The sequence below is a fragment of the Schistocerca piceifrons genome, chromosome 3, assembly GCF_021461385.2.
Source record: "Schistocerca piceifrons isolate TAMUIC-IGC-003096 chromosome 3, iqSchPice1.1, whole genome shotgun sequence".
NCBI lineage: Eukaryota > Metazoa > Arthropoda > Insecta > Orthoptera > Acrididae > Schistocerca > Schistocerca piceifrons.
In genome coordinates, this window is record NC_060140.1 from 283532063 (window position 1) to 283550600 (window position 18538).

Sequence of the window (18538 nt, forward strand, 5' to 3'; positions counted from 1 at the left end):
GATGAACAGATAACGACATATTCTGGGTTTTAGTTTTTAGAAGGTCTTACACTAACATGAAATGAACTTTATACTACAAATTAAGAATGTGATAACACAAAAGATTAACATTACAGAATTATACAGGGTGTTCAGAAATTCCCATTATGAACTTCAAGGACTTGTAGACGGGTTGAGTACATAATACTTTGTGCAGGAATCCATGTCCGGAAACATACAATTTTCATTCTATGATGGTTTCAATTCAGATGTTTAACTCATCCACTTCTGCTTGAGGAACTGAATTAGGCATGATGCAGTACAAGTTTTAAGTAACAAACCAAAAGAAAACATAATGAAATATCCATTTATCATAGTTTTATGCAAAGTTTAATTTACAAGACTCCTGCAGAGACAGAGGAAGATCTGCTGGCATGAGTTCTGACAGCTGCACTGGAAAATGAAGAGACACCAGCTGGAATGGAGAGTGTGTACCAGAACATACTTCGTAGATACAGTGTCTGTAACAATGGCAGTAGTCGCCACATCGAGTCACTGTTGTACTGCATTAGTACTGATTGTATGTACAGTATGCTGGGTTCTTTTTTGCTTTGGAATAAAGTAAACATGCAATGTTTAAATTTTAATGCAAACAAACATGCTTTAATGATAAGTGGATGTTTCTTTAGTTTCCTTTGGACAGTTACCTAATAGCTGTACTATTCCTCAAGCAGAAGTGGATCAGTTAAACATCTGTGTTGAAACGGTATGTTTCTGGACATGGGTTCCTATGCAAAATATTATATACTCACTCCCCTCTACACATCCTAGAAGTTTGTAACAGGAATTTCCAAATACCCTATATATCATATCTGATATGTACATGTTGCACCCTTGATGTAGCAGCTGCTATTCAGACTGCCTTCATTATGTAGAAGTCAAGACTGCATGTTGTATTTGATATCACCCCCAACTGTAATACTTGGGTTTTCTATGTTATGATGCTCAACCAGGGAGCTTACCAGATTTTGGTCACCACATAAGCAGATAATACATATGTAGCCATTGCTGTAGGCCAAACTCAAGCTCGACTTGCCCAAAGGTATATTTTGTCAATCAGTACTTCACCCGTTTTGCAGACAACAATCAACTGCCACTTAAACTCAAGTTACGTTCTGATACTGTACCTCACAACCTCGATGAAGCATACCAGCCTCTTCCTTTAATTTTTCACTTCAGTTGACACAGTGTAGTGTAACACTGGTGCTTAGTGGTCACGCGAGGGAGGGCACTGCTGGGACTACATCTATGCCGCCTCTCTGTATGTTAATAACTTACTATTGGCACAACGCTCTACACATCTTGCAAGATGGGTTTCATTCCGGCTACTCTTTTCAGGTCATGCAACTTTCATGAAGGTTAGTGTATATTATAAGGTGCAAGAATGGATGGTGATAAAATACCATGGCAGTATCAACAAATGAAAAGATAAAATTCCTCATAATTGTGCTCACGGGGGAACATGATCCACCAAAATATATCTCAATGTTTCTACACTTTTTCCTCTATCTAGTTTTCAGTCAAATCCTGATAAAGAAATCTGCAGTACACAAAAGCTTAAGATTTGCTTTTCAATAATAGCTCAAGGCTTATCTATAAATCGTTAAACATTTTATTTCATGTCTTTATAGTTTCTTATCCTCATTTTCTGTGTTATTTAGTTTTTCTCTGACCTGTATCATATCATATCAACATGCTATTTTTAATCACAAATATATAGACACACACACACACACACACACACACACACACACACACACACACACACCTGCTACCTTATAACAGTACGTCTAAGGCAATAACAAATAGTTGAAAATTTACTTATGCACTTGTGTACCTTGCATTTTGGACAGACAAATGCAGCCATATTCTCTACAACACCTAAAACAGGAATTTGAACTTTCCTGCAGAAATCAATCTCCTTTCGGACATCCAGTAAAGCAACTTCTTGAGGTGTTGTAACAATTACAGCTCCCGTTAGCCCAGCATTACTTAAATACTGAGCAGCTGATAAATGTTCATCTGATGTACCAGGTGGAGTATCAATCACAAGATAATCCAACTCACCCCAGTCAACATCACTGAGAAACTGCCGTATCATGCCTAGAACCAGAAAAAGTGATGTTGCATAACCTTTTGCACCAAACTGAACTAAAACTGTTATGGAAATGTAACTGAGCAAACACAATTGTGGATACCTTTTTACAACAGACAATTGCACTGACTAAACACAACAACAAAATTATTTCAATATCCAAAGCCAAAGTTTGCACGCTAAACTATTTTACTTTTTTAAAAGTGTTGCTTAGCTCTGAACTATGTTTTCAATGTTTTCAGATACATGAATATCACGAAAATGACTACAACACCACACATTACATTAAGAAAAAAAGAAGAAAGATTAAGAGTTTAACAGCTCGTTGACAATGAGGGCATTAGATCACACACTCCAGATGGGCAAGAATGAGGAAACAAATTTGAGACGTCCTGTTCGAAGGTACCATGCCAATATCCACATTCCATCTATTTAAGGAAACGACACAAAATTTAAATCTGGCTAGCCAGACAGGATTTGAACTCCAATCCTCTCCAGTCTCTTAACTACTGAGACCCCCTTGCTCAGTACATTCCATTCAGGCACCATTAAATGCCAAAATCTTGTTACAAAAAGATGATGCATTTAACATGTTCAGTTTTTAATTGCTCTAGTGGTACTAACACTGCCAACAAACAAGCCATGGCCTTTGTAATTACGAAAAAAAAAAGACTTTAAAGAACATATTTATTTAGCTACAGACAGTAGTAAAAATGGTTTAGGTAGCAAAATCTCATCAGACATGCAAAGTGAATTAGTAACTGACGACAGAAACAATGCATTTGCTAGTTGTTCAGTGGCATACATAGTAGCAGGAAAGGAAGCTCTTACAATTGTGTGGAGTCTTATTAAAGGAAAAAAAGAGATTAATAAATGGTTCATAACCAATTCATTGACATTTAACTTTGAGGTGTACACAGAGTGTTCAGAAATTACCATTGCAAACTCCTAGAACTTAGACTGGAGCGAGTACATAACATTTTGAATAGGAACCCACATCCGGAAGTGTACCGTTCCCACGTTACAGTCGTTTAAAAATGTTTTTGCAAGGTAGCTAAACAACAGCGTAGTCATGGTGGGATGTGGTTACGTCAGACTGGCTGATGTCATTTGACATCTTTCCTACCTCTCTGACCTGGTTCGAGCCTGATTCACATGTCTGTGAGTGTTAGGGCAACATCATCGAGAACAAGTTTGCAAAACACACTGATGTGATCCTTCTGAATGGCAAAGCTCATGGTAAAGGAAAAATTGCTTGTTGCTTTATCAAGATCATTCTCAACAATGTACACATCCAGTGCATACCCTTTTCACCACAATTACGCAATGGCTTCAAGAAAGGGTACCCTCACTGTCATCATGCATGGCTCTGGTGCTCCAACGAGACACGACACACCCGAATATAAAAAGGGCATACTACAACAAGTATACAATGCAAAACAAGTGATGTAGTAGGTCATGCCTAATCAATTACTTGTAAAAGTGGTTCCATTACCAACATTTTTTCAAATGGTAGTAGCATGGTAACGATATGTTTCCAGACATGGGTTCCAGTTCAAAAATATTATCTACTCGCTCCCTTCTATAAGTCCTAGAAGTTTGTAACTATAATTTTCAGCTTAAGTGCATTAAGTGAACACTGGAAGAAACTGTTGTCTGGGAGGGGAAGGGGGAGGGGGTCAAGGTGTTGTTATTCATGAAATTGAGATTTCAATATTTTTTACTTGTTACACACCCTCGAGGACCACTTCACTATGGATCTTTGAAATAAAGACTAAATCTATGCATATTCTCAAGTGAAATACCTAATCCATGTTATAGCTTTTTGACATGTTTGACATTCACAAGGATCTTCTTGCTATATGTCTATGGAAAAGAATAAGTATCTCATGTAACGAGACAGAGAAACCATGAGCAATACAGTTATGTGCCAGGAGTGTGCAATTTTGCCAAGATACGAGGTGTAAAGAATCTTGGCATATCTGCTCTCAAACAGCTTACAGCTAAAACTGAAACGTGCATTATTTGCTATTCTTTTCTGACACATTTTGATTGATTTCTAAAAAAAATCATTTAATCAACAAAATTACAAGTGGGAATCCACATTCACATGATAGGTTCTTGCTTACTGGTTGAATGCTTTGCCACTTATTTCCCGCATACCTATTTCATACTGAAATGTTACCCATCGCATGAGAATAACTGATTCCGGTAAATCAAAAATTAATTATATTAGCTTTCTATTTTCAATTACATACCCACAGGCTATATCAAATCAGCTTCACATATTAGTCAATAACCAGTTTCCTACTTTCATCCCAGTTCTACTTTTATGCCCAAACATGTTAAACTCACCATTCTTCTTTGGGCCTCTCCATATGATGGCTGATTCTGGACTCTCCAAAAGGAATCCAATAGACATGACAGACAAATTGTCATCTACAAAACTGAAAAAATGTAAATGCATCAGAGTCATACAAGAAATACTGCACATGTGCACATCAGTTTTCAGACACAAAAATTAAAACTTTTTCCTTTTTTTCTTTTAAAAACATGAAAGAAAGAAATGAGTGAAATATATTAGTTCCATTCTTCTGTATGTCAGTCAACAGTATAAACATTTAAGACATTAATAACTTAGTGCATATCTAACAATTCATTTACGTTGTACACAGAATAAATACTCACCACAGGTGACCACCCAGAGAGGCTCTGATGAACCTATAAACAAAAGGAACAAGTGCTGCATCACTGGCAAATAAAAATTAAAAAAAGAATACATCTGAATATAGTAAAATATTTCCTGCACCTTGAATAAAAAAACATTGTGACTGAGAGAATGCAGTGATTGAGGGCTGCATTGTTGACATGCAGCCAGCAACACCTGACATGGTTCTGCACGTGGCAACAAAACAGGCAATACAGTTAGCACACCACTCGGCACATTGAAATGTCAGTCACGAAGTTATTTTAATGTAGTTATAGTCTCCAAAGTGTAAAGATTGTAGAAGATGCCTTAAAACAGTACCGTGATGCACTTTAGTGATAAAAATAGTTTATGAGTGTGAGTAGGGGAGAGAATGTAGAGGAAGGGAAGGTGACTAGATTTAACATCTCAGCCATAGGAGATGCAGCACTAGGTCAGGTTAGGGAAGGAATGGGAAGGACATCATGTCCCTTCGAGGAACGATATGTGATGGAAGGAAGTTAGAGGGGGAGGCAGGGGGTGCGGAGAGGTGGGAGGGGAAAGAGGTAGATGGAGGGACCTCTCACAAAATCATGTTCTATGCCGACATTGTTTCCATAGTCCAACCAGTTACATATAGAGGTTTCTTACAGTCAGAAAGGTACATTACTAAACTCACCACGTCATATTTTGAACACCCTAAAGGAGTTTTGCTATTTGGGGAGCAAAATAACTGATGATGGTCGAAGTAGAGAGGATATAAAATGTAGGCTGGCAATGGCAAGGAAAGCGTTTCTGAAGAAGAGGAATTTGTTAACATCGAGTATAGATCTAAGTGTCAGGAAGTCATTTCTGAAAGTATTCGTTTGGAGTGTAGCCATGTATGGAAGTGAAACATGGACGATAAATAGTTTGGACAAGAAGAAAATAGAAGCTTTCGAAATGTGGTGCTACAGAAGAATGCTGAAGATTAGATGGGTAGATCACATAACTAATGAGGAAGTATTGAATAGGATTGGGGAGAAGAGAAGTTTGTGGCACAACTTGACCAGAAGAAGGGATCGGTTGGTAGGACATGTTCTGAGGCATCAAGGGATCACCAATTTAGTATTGGAGGGCAGCGTGGAGGGTAAAAATCGTAGAGGGAGACCAAGAGATGAATACACTAAGCAGATTCAGAAGGATGTAGGTTGCAGTAGGTACTGGGAGATGAAAAAGCTTGCACAGGATAGAGTAGCATGGAGAGCTGCATCAAACCAGTCTCAGGACTGAAGACCACAACAACAACAACCTAAGCTTTTGATGTCACAGCTTTAGCAACTTCATGAATCTTTGCTTTTGAAATACCAAATCATTACTGATTTGACAGCATAAATACTCTCGTTTCATAGTCTTCATAAGCAGGCAGGATGCCACTATGCTTTTACAGCAACAGAAGTATCTTCAAAATGACATGGTCAACAGAGAACTTTAACAATGCCATCTCGTGTGGGCTGTCTTTCTGTCTGTCCCATTGGAAACAAGCACTGGAAACTTCCATGTATCAAAGTGATTTACAAACACACAGAGCAAAGACACACCTTAAGATAAATCTTATTAGAATGAAGTTCCTTGCATCCTAAAGTTTATTCAGATTTTCAAATACGTAATTTTTTACCATCAACATCCCCTGACATCCATTACATTTTAATCAAGTTGCAAGATATGTAGCTTAATCGCCATAGTTGTAATAGTACACGATACCATATTCATTTCTATCAACAATGTGGGATGTGACAGTTGCTGTGTAAATAATGCAGAAGTATATGGGTGGCAACTGTCATTGTGCACCTGCAGCACTACCATCTGAATTCTTGCAGGTGAACTTTCATGGACTGTTGTCTTGGCCCAGTACATTCTTGTTTTTAATGTTAGAATTTCTCTTTCTAATGTGTTCTCTGACAATATTCATAGAGAAGTTATGTTGCTCATAAGCATTTGTTTAGTGATATATGATATTGAAATGTGCGACAAAAAGGTACTAATAAAATCAACAAGTCAAGTTGTACTGCAGTGCTTCTGTTGTTTAACCAATGAGTCTTCAGAATTCAAAAGACAGATATTAAAAACAAGCTTGCTATGGCAGACAGTGAATATGGTCTATGTATATGGAGGATAATGGAGTATCACTAAGTGTAATCTTGACAAACCAAATTTCTTTGAAAAACTGTATGTAGCGGCTTACAAATTTCACATATCCTTTATCACAAATCACAATACAAATATTTAGTACACAAACGAAAACTGTGGCTAAGATAAGTGAAACAGTACTGACTGGGTGGCAATCCCTAATAAATATTGCAATACATTACACTTTTTATCAACACCAAACATGCTCCTGTTAAATTTCATTGTTATATTGTAATTCACGTTATACTATTAATTATATTCTGATTATGGGACACTGTGTAATAAACTAGACACCCAGTATTAAATTCCATAGCTGTAGTAACTATTTGGTGTTAGTTATGCTACTTGTAAAAACTAAATTTTACGCCAACCAAGCTGTAGAGACAAACTTCTAAATTTTACTAATTAATATCTGTTATTTCATATCTATTCATAACATTTGTTATTTCATATCTATCTTCCTCCTCCATAACGTCTATACTTTGCCTCACCCAATTAGTTCACTAGAGTACGTGAACCACTTCCTGTGATATATAAGTAGAGAACAATTGACGAAACAAAGTCGAAACTTACCTGTTCCCCAAGCACCCCCATTATTCGAGGAATGGAAGGTCCGCAGATATCTATATCCAACACAGCAACCTGTAAATCAATGAAATTTTGTTTTGATTATATTTGTAGATGATTTATGATGATATAATAGATGAATAGTATATCACAAAGAAAACTGTCTACTGTGAGTAAAGGTATTTGAGTCTCAACTTCTGAACCTGCATTTTCAATAGTTAAGGAATGAATTATTTCAACATTATGCCCTGTTCCATTTTCTTTCTAGGTATCAGAATCACAATTACATTTCCTGCAAAATGATACAGAAAAAGATACTAACATGTACAAGAGAACATGAAAGTTATTAACAGCAACCTTCCCAAAGTACATTCCTTGAAATAAGAGTTACTAAAGTAAACCAAACAATGGAAACTCCAGATAGGAATATCAACAATGTCAGGGTTGGCAGTCGCGTGCGCATGCGGTGTGTTGTGTGTGTGTGTGTGTGTGTGGGGGGGGGGGGGGGGGGGGGGGGGGGGGCGGGGGGGGGGCGGTGTGCTCGCCCCTCTCTCTCTCTCTCTCTCTCTCTCTCTCTCTCTCTCTCTTTACTGGCGAAGGCTGTGACTGACATGTCTTCTTTTCCCTACATTGCTAAGTTACTAAAATACTCCAGCAACTGGATTTTTCATTTAAGAAAATGTGGAAACATGGTGAGAGATTCGCAGACAAGGTACAAAATGAAACTGCATTCCTTATCATTCTAGTTCAACTACAGTATTGTAAAAAGAAAAAAAAAAACAGTTTTTTTTATCATTATAGCTGAGAGACTTGAAGTAAAAATGATGTGTAAATATTCACTTTTAATTAAACGGAAAAAAATGAAGTGCAAAAAAAATTATTCATAGTTAACATTATGTAAGAAGGCAGATAGTTGATCAGTGTGTTGCTTTCATGAAAACTACAACTAATTAATGCATAGAGAGATTTCATGAAGGACTTAATACGGTGACTTTTACCAAAGAGCAATTGATTTTGACAGATAGAGTAATATTCTTCTGTCACCAGAGACCTCAACTAAAAAGAGATTCTCAGAGACAACAGACTTTTTTTTCTGTGTTGGAGAGGAAATAGCCACTACAGGCAAAGGAAGACAAACTGGTATCCCTTATAATGAAACTTCAAACTGTAAAATGGTTTTTGGATGAATAAACAACCAACGATATTATGATTAGCAATTGAACTGTTGAATTGTCTGCTGCCATCCCTTCTGCTCTTATGACTTAAGATCAACTAATCCAAAAATAAAAATAAAAAGACCCGCCAGAATGCTAACACATACTTAGGTGACTGGCTAACATTACAGAGGCAATTAAATACTGCAACACGCATGTCAGTAACTCTCAGTGACAAATGACATCCACATGTCACTGCAAGAAGAAGAAAAGAAAATAAGCAAAACTTTGTTACAACTATTGTATACTTGAATGCACCAATCAAAAAGATTAACAAAATTACAACAAAAAATTCAAAAACATGTCAGAGTGCATTAACTAATTACTGCAGTTGCTATAGAACATCTTGCTCATTGGTGAGAGGAACTACTCTTGATATCAAATATTATATTTCAAATCAAACACCGTAATAATGAGTGTCACTGCAAAAACATCAGCTGTCAGAAGTGGTTGTCAGTCTAAAGGCTGGTTTTGTGCAGCTCTTGACACTAGTAAATTCTGTTTAAGCTTCTTAATCTCAGCACAATCTCCTCCCCTCTGCCCCCCCCCCCCCCCAACCCTCCCTCCCCCCACCCCCATGAAACATCTTCCTCCATTACAAAATTAAATATTCCTTGATGCCTCTGAATGTGTCGTATCAATCTATTTCTTCTTGTAATCAAGTCATGACTATGAAGCTCTTCTTTCTGACTCAGTATCCCACCATTAGTTATTCAATTTACCCATCTAATCTTCAACATTTCAAAAACTTCTATTTTCTTCTTGTCTGCACAGTTTCACTTCCATACTAGGCTACACTCTCCAGACAAATACTTTCAGATAAAACTTCCTAACAAAGTTATATCTGAAGGTATCAAATTTTTCTTTTTCAGAAAAGTATGCCATACAAATGAAAAATGCAGATAAGTCTCTTTAGATTCTCCATTAATCCTTAAAGGTTTTTTTGTTGATTTGTTTTCTGATGCCTTGTTCCTTCGTATCTTCATAACTTACTTGTCCTAAAAACTTTAAATAGCATTTCAATACAGACCAAGTGAAAATTACAGCACTTTATGTATATTTCTGTCTTTCTTTATTACTTCTAAAAAAAATTCTTTGAGTTAATACTGTAGTGTGCCTAGCTGAATGATCAAATGCTTGTGTGTTATGACAAAATGAAGCACTTTTTAAAAAAGAAATAAAATGAGGAAATGGCAGAATGATTGTATAAAGTTTAATTAAAAGAAAAAGAAACTTTCAAATGTGTGCTAAACACCAAAGAGCACCAGATCAATAACAACAAAGAAGTATGATTTCATAGGCAGAGGCCAAGGCTGTCAGAGCCACAAACAGCAGCAGATCAATAAGATAAGAGCCAGGAGATGGGACATGGTGACACAAGCACCTCTGCTTGTGAATGGTACTGGGTGGTACTGCACACACAATTTGCCTCCTGACAGAAAGATTGCTATCTCACACAGATATACACCAAACAGAAGGGTAATACATAACTACAATGTCAATACAGAACACCTTATTTTCATAATTATAAATGTTCTACTGGAGAATAATTCCTTATGCAGATACCTGCATAACTGTGAACATTTCTCTTCATATTATATTTGGGGGAAAAAAGGAAAAGGTTGAGGGGGGAGAGGGGAGAACAGTAACTAACCATTCTTAATACTTAACAATATTCACGCGCACGCGCGCGCACACACACACACACACACACACACACACACACACACACACACACACACACACACACACACACACACCGCAGTTGCAAACAACAAGGCGAGTCAGCCCATCTGATATACACTGAATGACAATTGAGGAAGCAGTTCTAACACTATGTGAAGTGGAAGAATACTGGTATACTAATGCAAACTTATTTTTTCTGCACAACTCGCACTTTTAATGTACGTGTCTGGCATGCGCTTAATTGTGGCTGTACAGAGATAGCTAGTGCGAACTTCTTTTCACAACATTTGATCAATGAAGGGGGTTGGGCATTCTTCTAAGCTGTGAGGTAATAACATGCAATGGAATGGCCTACTGCATTACAGTAAGTCCCCCCACAAGTACATCTGGCATCTGTGTCACTATTTTCATTCCCATGCATTCTTCCCATATGAGCGGGTACCCAGGAACATTTCACTGCAATAAGACAAAGCTGGCCACACTGTTCGGAATCAATTTGTTCAATGGATGCATCTGTTGAATACTGTGAAGATCTTGGTCACATCCCAACTATTACAGTTCTTTCAGGATTGAGTAAAACTGTGTACAAAATAGTGTGCATCCCCTTGGAGGGTGTATTTGGAAGATACTATCGTGGAAAACCAGTTGAGCAGCCAACTATCTCTCATCACCAGGCTCATCAATACAAATGAACCTAAACTTTTAGTGTTGTTTTGTAATTCAAGGCACAAGTCTAAAGCATAATTTGGAGTGAAAGACTTCTTGCATTCTGACAAATTTAAAAGCATCCTGGGTCCCCGAAATTTAAGTTTTTATTACAGGCCTAAGGTAAAACATTCAAGTTCCCTGCATCTAGATTTGTGAGATGCTTCTTTGCTCTCATCCCAAAAGGGCTCACTACTGTTATAATGTAAACCTGTCCTCGAGCACCAAGGCTGATTGACCATCACAGAGCTCTCCAGAATGAGATTTTCATTCTGCAGCGGAGTGTGTGCTGATATGAAACTTCCTGGCAGATTAAAACTGTGTGCCGGACTGTGACTCGAACTCGGGACCTTTGCTTTTCACAGCTTATCAGCCAGGAAATTTCATATCAGCACACACTCCGCTGCAGAATGAAAATCTCATTCTGGAAACATCCCCCAGGCTATGGCTGAGCCATGTTTTCACAATATCCCTTCTTCCAGGAGTGCCAGTTCTGCAAGGTTCACAGGATAGCTTCTGTGAAGTTTGGAAAGCAGAAGATGAGGTACTGGCTGAATTAAAGCTGTGAGGATGGGTCATGAGTCGTGCTTGTGTAGCTCAATCAGTACAGCACTTGCCCGCGAAAGGCAAAGGTCCTGAGTTCGAGCCTCGGTCCGGCACATTGTTTTAATTTGCCAGGAAGTTTCATCACAGTGCTCTTTTAGACACAGTCATTTTGGTGGAGATATCACCCCAGCTCCCTCCTACCTTTCCTTTGATGCACCCACACAGCTATAGGACAGTAATGTAAACCCTGAGCCATGGTGCAACTAGGCACTTTCCATGTAAACAAACCATCATCAGAGGTGAAAAAAGTAATAAGTGTCAGAAAGAAGCTTAAACCTGGGTAAGATCTGAACTCTGGACTTTTGGATTGTAGTCCAGTACTAACCCACAATATTCCTGTTCTGCAGCTTATAAATACATGCTCTGATGGTGTTCAAGTAATGAGATTCAAGCTGGTGGAAAGTAGAAATAACTCAACCTTATAATTATGTCACATCAAAAGCAATTTCTGCCACGTGGAAAGTGGTGTTTTACCAGCTTCTATGTGTACAATGAGTATATCAGTAGTTCTAAGGGCACCTATCACCAGGTTAATTCCATCACCGAAGGTACTACCTAAAATTCTTTGGTAAGAAGATTGAACAACTCCATGACAGTATTATAAGTAGGATAGATTGCTACTCACTATATGTTAAAGATGCTGAGTCACAGACAGGCAGGACAAAAAGCCTTCTTCTAAAGGAGACAACATACACACAAGCACAACTCACATACACATGATCACTGTCTCTGGCCACAGAGTCTGGACCACGAGCAACTGCAGCTCACATGTTTAACAGTCTTTTTGTTGTATCTGTCTGCAACTCAACATCTCCACTATACTGTGAATGACAATCTAGTATCTGTTTCATATTACTGTCATTAATCCATCATGGATTTAGCATTGTTTGAAAAATTCCATGAGTTTTATAGCCATAGTCCACACAGGATTTAACTAACATCTTATAAAAAAATCTGGGTATGAAAGACTTGTCTGCCCCCTCAGCTGAGTTACTGTGGCACTTCAAAATACATCTCTTAATTTAAACTCTTCCAGCTACGGCCACCAGTTACTCTTCCGATCGAATATAAGTCCCAGAAATCTCTAGTAACCTGCATGCCTCTTTCACTGGAGTACGCAACTGATTTCCCCAAAGTCCCATCTGTCCATGTACCAGAGAATGTGACACTTCCCTCCCTTGTCTTTGTGAGTAAGAAATGGCATCCACAGCCTTTTTAATCATTGATCAGTAGTCATGGTACCCAGTATACCTGAAGCTTTTTCAAGTCAGCATTTTATGAAAAATTTGGGTCAAACTTACATATTGGACCCCTCCTGAAATCTAAGTTGTGGAGACAGACTGATCTCTTGCACAGCCCAAGGTCTACATTAGATAAGAAGGTGACAATTTGATTGTGAGTTGGTGAACCAACAAATGTGAAAGTAGAAAATCTGTTTCTGGTAATAAATTGACTGGTAATGAAGTTTAATGCTTACATCTGTGCCAGATTGAAAAAGCAAGGGAGGTCCAATACATAACTTTTACTGGATTTTTTGCTCAGATGCCTATGTTATCTGGTGACCATTCATTCTGTTATCTTCCACAGCCACATCCTGAACTTTTCAAATGTTTTCTATGTGATGATTTCAACTGTCCAGTAGATACAAATGTCAACTTCCGTGACCATATTTAAACTCATTAACCCAGATATTAACATCAATGTGTACTATGTCTAAACTTAAGCCAATTAGGTTTTGACTGAATTTTCTATGTTGAGAAACAAGGAGTGATCTGAGTTACTTGGTAAAAGACTTTCTATAGCCAAGATTGCATAAATACTTCTTATTTTTGACAACCGATTTCAATAGACTTTGCTCTCATCTTCTGGTCTGTAACATAGTGCACATACATGGAATACATCTCCTTTCATGATTTTATGACATAATTTTTGAGAAAAAAATATTTGTTTGACAATACAATGAACAGTTTCCTTTTCCTTTTCTTGTAATGTCAAACAAAGCATTTTTTCTTAAGAATTACAGCATAAAGCCATAATAGGAGATTTTTCCATGTATGTGCACCACATTATAACCCAGAAGATGACAGCAAAGTCTGTAAAAATGGGTTATCAAAAATAAAGAAGTATTATGTGATGATGTGAAAGTTATTTACCAAGCAGGTTTTGATATGCTCAACTGTTGAAACTTGCAAACAAAACTGTTACTGGCCATACAAAGCTGTTGTTTCCTTTTCTTTTACACATGTCAACTAATCACCTCATACTGCTGCCAACTAACAACTTACATCATATGCATTTGAAACTGTGTCACACAAATCAGATTTGTCTCCTCTGGACCAGTTCAACTAAATCTGCCCTTCTTTCAGAGAAATTTATCAATCACAGTGGATAAAGCCATAGTGCATAAGCTCTAAATAAGTTTTCTGCTAACTTGCAAAGACTACCAACTGGTTTCACATAATTTGTGAACTGCTGGCCCAAACCAAATGTTTCTCGTAGCTACTGGTCTTCACCCTTCCCATAGCTACTATTCAACAGTAGAACTCTTCTTTTCTTATTCTATTTTTCTACAAACTTCTTTTAAGTTTGCTAATTGTCATGCTGTGTCCTACATTCTTCCATATCCCATAGACACTCTTTCCACTCTAGTACACATAAGAAGCTAAATCGTACAGTTACATACGACCACAACAAGACATATGAAGTTTCCTTGTCTGTTAATTATTCAAAAAATTTCTGCAGAAATTAAAATTAAAATGGTTTGAAATGTTTTATAAAAAAGAAGCAAATGAAAATGCAGATTGCTAACACTTATCCTGCACAAAATGAAGACTTAAAAATTCATTTTTATATAAGTTGAAATGCTGACTTCACATATCATCATTTACTATTATAAGATATTAACCTTTCCAAGACCAATGTAGTTGAATACCATTTAGAGCCACAGTTTGTTAACACTTACTTATTTAAAAATTACTAGCAGCAAAATTCGCATTGATCCTATGGGAGATAAGGTATAACTGTGGCTGATCATTCAGTTATGACTTTCATAAGCCACGGTGAAATTACTGGCAGCCATAAGTCAAGCAACAGGAATTTAAGGTTGTACATAAAAAAATATATCCATCTCTTAGCAACATGTATTCAACAGCTTCAGGAAAATATTTCATACAAAGTACGAAAATGTAACATGATAAACAACATCTGTACTATTTAAAAAAAAAAAGGAATCGGAATAAATTAGCATTACAATGGAAGTGGCAACATATTAGTTATCAAAGCAATTTTGGAGCTTCAACAAAACTTACATTCCTATCAGGGTTAGTTACTGCTAGACCCCGAGACAACAATGATGTGAATGTTGTCTTTCCAACTCCTCCTTTTCCAGACAGCACCAAAATCTTGTGTTTCACTGATGACAATCTCGATTTAACCAGTTCAATACCTGATGTAATATAAAGAAATGTGTTATATTCTAAAAACATTTTAAAACTTGTAACTCATCTGTGGAACTTATTGATATGTAGCAAAAGATCATTAATAACCTGGATCAGGCTGCCTTGCCGCACCAGACGCACATATCTGTTGATTGGGACAACCCTGGCAGGCCGATTCTTTGCCTGCAGATTCACTTTGTGTCCCAGGACAGTCTGTCACAAAACAAAAGAGATCATTAAATAATTTCAAGACTGAACATTATAAAGAACTACAACTAAAGTTTATTAACACTGGAAGACATTCCTCTTTCCTATTCTGATCAATAACTGTAAATCAGAACACTACTTTGCCATTTCAAATACAAATAGCATGTCAGCCATTATCAGATGTTATGATTTTGGGCATCCGACAAAGGAATTTTTATCTCCCTCTTTCCTTGCATGTTATCCCCTGGCACAGGATTTGTTGTTTTCAAGTTTTGGCAAATTTATTTTATTCATTATTTGGGGCTGGATGCCCTTGCTGCTGCCATAGTCATGAATTAATCTAAGGCAGGGAAGTTGTGTTCGTCACCTGTATGTGGACCATGTAAACTTCGTTCTGTGTATTATCATATTTTCTGAGGCGGAGATTGGGGACCAGCACAGCATTTACTAAATGCAAATGGACACTCATAAAAACCATACTTAGACTGTCCAGAGTACCAGACCAATGATTGTTAATCCACAGTGCGGATCTGATCCGAATCTGAAATACTTTCCTCTCTTGCATTCTAATGCACTGTGTGACCTATACGAACAGATCACCATAAGGATATTGATCTTCCTTCAAAAAAGCCTACACAGGTGAGTGTGATAAAAAGATAAGAAACTAAATTTTCCACTTAAATTTGTAAAAGACACATATATGCGCATATTGAACAATGGTGAACAAAGATATGCTAAAAATTACAATAGTAATAAGTTGCCGTCTGATCATTTATTAGAAAAATTTGTTAACCAGCCCCTCTGCAAACCTACAATCTAAAAGCTTACACTTATCAGACAAAGCATAACTTTGTCAGTTAAGTATAACATCTGTCTTCTTGTTAGTTTAAATAGGGGTCCGGTTCTTAGTTAAACTTACTGCTGGGTCATTCTGTGTCAAGTGACCCAATCTGAAAGAAGCCCTAGCTCACCATCTTCAGTTTCAATGAAATATGTACCAAGTGTACATAAGGGGGCAGGCATGAACTTCTGATGAGTTTCAATTACATTTGTAACTGCATGTGGGAACTAGAGCCATTTTCACAAGGTTCACTTTCTTCAGAAATAAAAACATACAAAATAATCATTCATGTTCAGCAAGGCATTGTTTCGAATTAATAGAGATAAGATCCTACAATTTACCATCCTGACATTATTTTCTGCACAGAATATAGAAGCAACATAAACAAAAATCACAAAACAATAGCCTTGGTGAATCTCTCTTTAAAATGGCTGAAAAAATTTGTCATGATGATTTTTCCCCATGTGTTAATACGGGATAAAGGTGAGTGAAAAGTACTGGAAACTTGAAAGTTTTTATTTTTTACCACTCGGTGAATTATGAACTTCCCTACAAATACACTCACTATGGTAGCAGCCTTTTAAGTTACCAAAAATAACTTATGTACTAAATTTTGCAAATCTTTAACATAAAAACTAAATCTCTAATTTTATAACTGTTGTGGTCTTTCATCCATAGACTGGTTTGATGCAGTTCTTCACACCAGTCTACCCTGCGCATGGTCTGCCTCTTCATCTCTGCTGCAACCTACATCCACTTGAACCTAAAGAAAAGCCTTGGTATCCCTTCACAATATTTATCCCCTTCACTTCCCTTCATAACCAAATTGACCATTCCTTGATGCCTTGGTATGTGTCCTACCAACTGATCCTTTCTTTTAATCAAGTTGTGTCATAATTTTTTTTTCTCCCCAGTTCAGTTCAGTACTACCTCACTAGTAATCTGATATACCCATCTAATATCCACCATTCTCCTGTAGCATCACATTTCGAAAGTTTCTATTCTCTTTTTGTTTGGACCATTTACCATCCATTTTTCATATTTATAAAAGGCTAAACTTATAAATTTAAATCTTATAAATCCATTTCTGAAGGTTCAGAACTGTGTGTTTACATTTACCAGAAACACTATTTTCATTTGGGATTCATGTGAGTTAACAAGCAAAAATTTGGCTTTTTGCCATTTGAAAAGAAAAAGGGGGAAAAAAATAATGACATTATTCGTGTTGGACTGTGGTGGTGGTACCACAGCCAATCATGTCATATTCTAATGTGTTTTACATAAGGAGTAAACTTACTGCACCTACAGTCACACCTCCCCTTGAACTTAAAATTTTGAGAATTTGACTATAGGTCAATTTCTATTTTGATAAGCAATATACATTTCTTTCAGATAGGTATCCAGCAAATACTTTTGATTCTGTACTTTACCGCAGTCTAATCGAAGGAATCAGCCTTTTTTGCCTGTACAAATTTGATAACATTCTTGATTTTCTAAAAATTTCATATTAGTTTGCCTTATGTCTTCTAGAAGCTTTTCCTAAGGTTCTAATAAGCCAGGATTCCTTTTTCCAACTTTAACTTCCTTGCCCTACATATCTGTCGTCATCAGCTTATGTCTCTGGATGTTTCCTCACTTTCTTTTATTTCCCTTTTTCTCATGGCATATTTTATCCCATATAATAAGGCAACCTTTGGTCTTCCTCTGTGCCTTTCTCCCGGAGGACAGTAAGTCAAGATCATATTCGCATCTGGCATTCACACTTTATGTCCATACCAGGCAAGCTACCGTACTTCTATTCTATCTGTGATGTTTTCTTGGGTCTGCGTCATTTCTCTAATCATTGTATTTCTTATAATGTCTCGCCGAGATATTCTACACAAACTTCTAAGCTAGTCCCCAACTTTTTTTTTATTTTCTCCAGTAAGCTCCCAACACTGACATCCACAGGCCAGTACAAGCATCTTCTTTACTCTCCAACTTATCTGAGAAGATCATTACAGAGGGTTTAGCTTCTGGATTGCTGCTTTCTGATAGGCTACTCATTGCTGTATTTCCCAATTACTTGTTCCATCTGCCAATGAGATGCTACACAAATATTTACATTTTTTACAAGCCTTTATGTGTTACTATTACTATTTCTACATTTTCTCTACTGCATGAGTATTCAATCTTTTTAAAATTTACTTTTACTCCCCACTTATCATGTTCTTGTAAATAATATTTTTATTAGCATAGCATGTATTATCTTCTTCACTGGGCGCCACTACCTGATCATCTGCAAAG

At 37.1% G+C, this 18538-nt stretch overlaps 1 protein-coding gene across 1 annotated transcript in view; it reads right to left on the minus strand.

Moving 5' to 3' along the window:
* The window catches only part of LOC124789728 (cytosolic Fe-S cluster assembly factor nubp1), a 42117-nt gene that overhangs the window by 14048 nt on the left and 9531 nt on the right, over nucleotides 1-18538 (minus strand). Inside the window, exons 2-7 of the mRNA XM_047257178.1 lie at nucleotides 15313-15417; nucleotides 15076-15212; nucleotides 7563-7631; nucleotides 4823-4855; nucleotides 4490-4580; nucleotides 1877-2142 (exon numbers count right to left, since the gene is read on the minus strand). Of these exons, the coding sequence (XP_047113134.1) occupies nucleotides 1877-2142; nucleotides 4490-4580; nucleotides 4823-4855; nucleotides 7563-7631; nucleotides 15076-15212; nucleotides 15313-15417 (701 nt within the window). The remainder of the gene's footprint in view (nucleotides 1-1876; nucleotides 2143-4489; nucleotides 4581-4822; nucleotides 4856-7562; nucleotides 7632-15075; nucleotides 15213-15312; nucleotides 15418-18538) is intronic.